This window comes from Perca flavescens, chromosome 17 (assembly GCF_004354835.1).
Source record: "Perca flavescens isolate YP-PL-M2 chromosome 17, PFLA_1.0, whole genome shotgun sequence".
Lineage (NCBI taxonomy): Eukaryota > Metazoa > Chordata > Actinopteri > Perciformes > Percidae > Perca > Perca flavescens.
Genome location: NC_041347.1, coordinates 34,162,056 through 34,167,055, shown reverse-complemented (window position 1 = coordinate 34,167,055; position 5,000 = coordinate 34,162,056). Strand labels below are relative to the sequence as shown.

The 5,000-nt window shown below is 52.5% G+C and overlaps 1 protein-coding gene across 3 annotated transcripts in view; it reads right to left on the bottom strand.

Annotated features, from left to right (window-relative positions):
* entpd6 (ectonucleoside triphosphate diphosphohydrolase 6) overlaps positions 1-5,000 on the bottom strand; it is a 28,290-nt gene that overhangs the window by 8,346 nt on the left and 14,944 nt on the right. For all 3 annotated transcript variants that reach the window (XM_028603506.1, XM_028603505.1, XM_028603507.1), the window contains exon 7: positions 4,819-4,907. In XM_028603506.1, the coding sequence (XP_028459307.1) occupies positions 4,819-4,907 (89 nt within the window). The remainder of the gene's footprint in view (positions 1-4,818; positions 4,908-5,000) is intronic.

The window sequence follows — 5,000 nt, the reverse complement described above, 5'->3', positions numbered from 1 at the left end:
ACAGGTCTGGACAGGGACAACCACAGGCCTGATCAGGGACAACCACAGGCCTGATCAGGGACAACCACAGGCCTGATCACGGGACAACCACAGGCCTGATCACGGACAACCACAGGCCTGATCACGGACAACCACAGGCCTGGACAGGGACAACCACAGACCTAGAAAGGGAGAGCCACAGGCCTGGACAGGGAGAGCCACAGGCCTGATCAGGGACAGCCACAGGTCTGGAAAGGGACAACAACAGGCCTGGACAGGGACAACCACAACCACAGGTCTGGACAGGGACAGCCACAGGCCTGGACAGGGACAACCACAGGCCTAGACAGGGAGAGCCACAGGCCTGGACAGGGAGAGCCACAGGCCTGATCAGGGACAGCCACAGGTCTGGACAGGGACAACCACAGGCCTGGACAGGGAGAGCCACAGGCCTGGACAGGGAGAGCCACAGGTTTGGACAGGGACAACCACAGGCCTGATCAGGGACAACCACAGGCCTGGACAGGGACAACCACAGGTCTGGACAGGGACAACCACAGGTCTGGACAGGGACAACCACAACCACAGGCCTGATCAGGGACAACCACAGGCCTGATCAGGGACAACCACAGGTCTGGACAGGGACAGCCACAGGCCTGGACAGGGACAACCACAGGCCTGGACAGGGAGAGCCACAGGCCTGGACAGGGAGAGCCACAGGCCTGATCAGGGACAGCCACAGGTCTGGACAGGGACAACCACAGGCCTGGACAGGGAGAGCCACAGGCCTGATCAGGGACAGCCACAGGTTTGGACAGGGACAACCACAGGCCTGATCAGGGACAACCACAGGCCTGGACAGGGACAACCACAACCACAGGTCTGGACAGTGACAGCCACAGGCCTGGACAGGGACAACCACAGGCCTGGACAGGGACAACCACAGGCCTGGACAGGGACAACCACAGGCCTGGACAGGGACAACCACAGGCCTGATCAGGGACAACCACAGGTCTGATCAGGGACAACCACAGGCCTGATCATGGACAACCACAGGCCTGGACAGGGACAACCACAGGCCTGATCAGGGACAACCACAGGCCTGATCAGGGACAACCACAGGCCTGGACAGGGACAGCCACAGGCCTGGACAGGGACAGCCACAGGCCTGGACAGGGACAGCCACAGGCCTGGACAGGGACAGCCACAGGCCTGGACAGGGACAGCCACAGGCCTGGACAGGGACAGCCACAGGCCTGGACAGGGACAGCCACAGGCCTGGACAGGGACAGGTCTGGACAGGGACAACCACAGGCCTGATCAGGGACAACCACAGGCTAGATCAGGGACAACCACAGGCCTGGACAGGGACAACCACAGGTCTGGACAGGGACAGCCACAGGCCTGATCAGGGACAACCACAGGCCTGATCAGGGAGAACCACAGGCCTGATCAGGGAGAACCACAGGCCTGATCAGGGACAACCACAGGCCTGATCAGGGACAACCACAGGCCTAGACAGGGACAGCCACAGGCCTGATCAGGGACAGCCACAGGCCTGGACAGGGACAGCCACAGGCCTGGACAGGGACAGCCACAGGCCTGATCAGGGACAACCACAGGTCTGATCAGGGACAACCACAGGCCTGATCAGGGACAACCACAGGCCTGATCAGGGACAACCACAGGCCTGATCAGGGACAACCACAGGCCTGGACAGGGACAACCACAGGCTAGATCAGGGACAACCACAGGCCTGATCAGGGACAACCACAGGTCTGGACAGGGACAACCACAGGCTAGATCAGGGACAACCACAGGCCTGATCAGGGACAACCACAGGCCTGATCAGGGACAACCACAGGCCTGATCAGGGACAACCACAGGTCTGATCAGGGACAACCACAGGCCTGGACAGGGACAACCACAGGCCTGGACAGGGACAACCACAGGTCTGGACAGGGACAGCCACAGGCCTGGACAGGGACAACCACAGGCCTGATCAGGGACAACCACAGGCCTGGACAGGGACAACCACAGGCCTGGACAGGGACAACCACAGGTCTGGACAGGGACAACCACAGGTCTGATCAGGGACAACCACAGGTCTGATCAGGGACAACCACAGGTCTGATCAGGGACAACCACAGGCTAGATCAGGGACAACCACAGGCCTGGACAGGGACAACCACAGGTCTGGACAGGGACAACCACAGGTCTGGACAGGGACAGCCACAGGTCTGGACAGGGACAACCACAGGCCTGATCAGGGACAGCCACAGGCCTGGACAGGGACAACCACAGGTCTGGACAGGGACAGCCACAGGCCTGATCAGGGACAGCCACAGGTCTGATCAGGGACAACCACAGGCCTGATCAGGGACAACCACAGGCCTGATCAGGGACAACCACAGGCTAGATCAGGGACAACCACAGGCCTGGACAGGGACAACCACAGGTCTGGACAGGGACAACCACAGGTCTGGACAGGGACAACCACAGGTCTGGACAGGGACAACCACAGGTCTGGACAGGGACAACCACAGGCCTGGACAGGGACAGCCACAGGCCTGGACAGGGACAACCACAGGTCTGGACAGGGACAGCCACAGGCCTGATCAGGGACAGCCACAGGTCTGGACAGGGACAGGGAGACACGAAATCTAAAGAATTTTTTCCTGCACATTTTAAATGGATTAAAAAAATAAAATAAAACTCCCAAGCAGGAAAACAGATTTTCATTTTACGTCACCGCTGAAAATCTGCAGATTCTGTTTGGATCTGCTCATGATGTTGGGACATGAAAACAGGAACAGGATGGATGGGGGGGGGGGGGAGGGAGGAAGAGGGGGGAGGAAGAGGAAGGAACACTGCAAAAAAGCAAAATCTACCAAGTATATTCATCTAGTCAAAATATCTAATAACACTTAATATAAGACACAATGTTTTATGTGTGATTACAGTGTGTGTTTCTGCATCTGTGTGTCTGTGTGAGTGAGTGACTGAGTTTGTGTGAGTGTGTGTGCCTGTGTCTGCTTGTGTGTGTGTGTGTGTGTGTGTGTGTGTGTATGTGTGTGTGTGTGTGTGTGTGTGTGTGTGTCTCTTTGTGTCTGCGTGTGTCTGCTTGTGTGTGTGTGTGTGTGTGTCTGGGTCTGCTTGTGTGTATATACTGTAGCACTTTGTATGAAAAGTGCTACAGTATATAAATAAAGTAGAATTGATTGACTGACAGAATCAGCTAACAGGTAATATTTCAGACTTCTTTTTAGACAATATCATATTTAATAATAATAATAATATCTGGTAAACAGCTTGTTTTGAGTCATATCTCTCAGATGGAACAAGCTTTTTAGACATCTCCTGAGGGTTTTAATCTCTCGTGTTATCTGTAAAAGATGGATCCTCTTGTAGGAAGACTTTATACGTTATTGATTTATTGGCAGATGTGTTACTTATTACCATGAACAAACACCTTGTATAAGAGGAGATCTGAGTGATGAACACTGACCTACATTATATATAAGACCAACCACCCACCCCCCTCTCTCCCCCCTTTGCCCTCCATTTTCTCCCCCTTCTTCGGGATTATTGTGCAGTTTAATTTACAGATTAAAGCCTCTGAGATGGAGAGTCATCCTGGTACTTTGACACAGTGAGAGATAGATTGATAGACAGAGAGAGAGACAGAGAGAGAGACAGAGACAGATAAAGAGCTAGAGAGACAGAGAGTAAAAGTATAGAATATATGTATTTATTGTACTGTATTTATTTAATATGTACTATATGTATTTTCTGTAAATTGCTTTGGCAACAACATGTTTTCTTTGTTCATGCCAATAAAGCAAATTGAATTGAGAGAGGGAGAGAGAGAGAGAGAGAAAAAGTGTGTGCTTTCCCAGCAGGCATTTTGTTTATGTTGGTTATTTGGTCAAGAAGTTTGTGTTTTAATTTGGAAAAGAAAGGTTTAGTTCGGACTGGCTGGAACACACACACACACACACACACACACACACACACACACACACACACACACACACACACACACACACACACACACACACACACACACACACACACACACACACACACACACACACACACACACACACACACACACACACACACACACACACACACACACACACACACACAGGTGTGTTCAGGTGCATTGTGGGCGTGCTGGTCTTACAGGGAGGTGTGTTCAGGTGCATTGTGGGCGTGCTGGTCTTACAGGGAGGTGTGTTCAGGTGCATTCTGGGAGTATTGCTATCTTGAGGCAGTGGGAAGTGATCGCGCCATTGACCAACAAAAACCTGGTCTAAAGTCAATAACGCAGCATTTACAAATAAGAATATTAGGGTGTAAATCCTCCATCATAACAGCAATGCTCCAAGGTCCAAAGCGCCTGGCTTTTAAAGGGAATGGGAGATGATCTCTGATTGGTTGATCAGACGCGCCTGGCTTTTAAAGGGAATGGGAGATGATCTCTGATTGGTTGATTGCATGTTACGCCCAAAACACACCTCGGATTAATGAAGACACTAAGAACAACTCTTTATTTCCAGCGTTAAACTAACAAAAGTGGATTCGTAATCAATCACAAACACTAACCCTAACCTTCCACGTACTGTGTGTGTGTGTCGTCTCTGTGTGTGTGTCTGTGTGTGTGTGTGTGTGTCTCTGTGTGTGTGTGTGTCTGTCTGTGTGTGTCTGTGTCTCTGTGTGTGTGTGTGTGTGTGTGTGTGTGTGTGTGTGTGTGTGTGTGTGTGTGTGTGTGTGTGTGTGTGTGTGTGTGTGTGTGTGTAGTGGGAAAACACCATTACGGTCGCTTGGCCTCACCTCGTCCTGAGGGCTAAAGGTGATCTGAGTCGACCCCCCCCCCAAATCCAACATCCCTACAGTGGGCGAGTCAGAGCTGTGGAGATCACCTGGAGATGGAGATGGAGATGGAGAGAGAGAGAGAGAGAGAGAGAGAGAGAGAGAGAGAGAGAGGGAAGGGAAGGAAAGAGGGAGATTAGGAG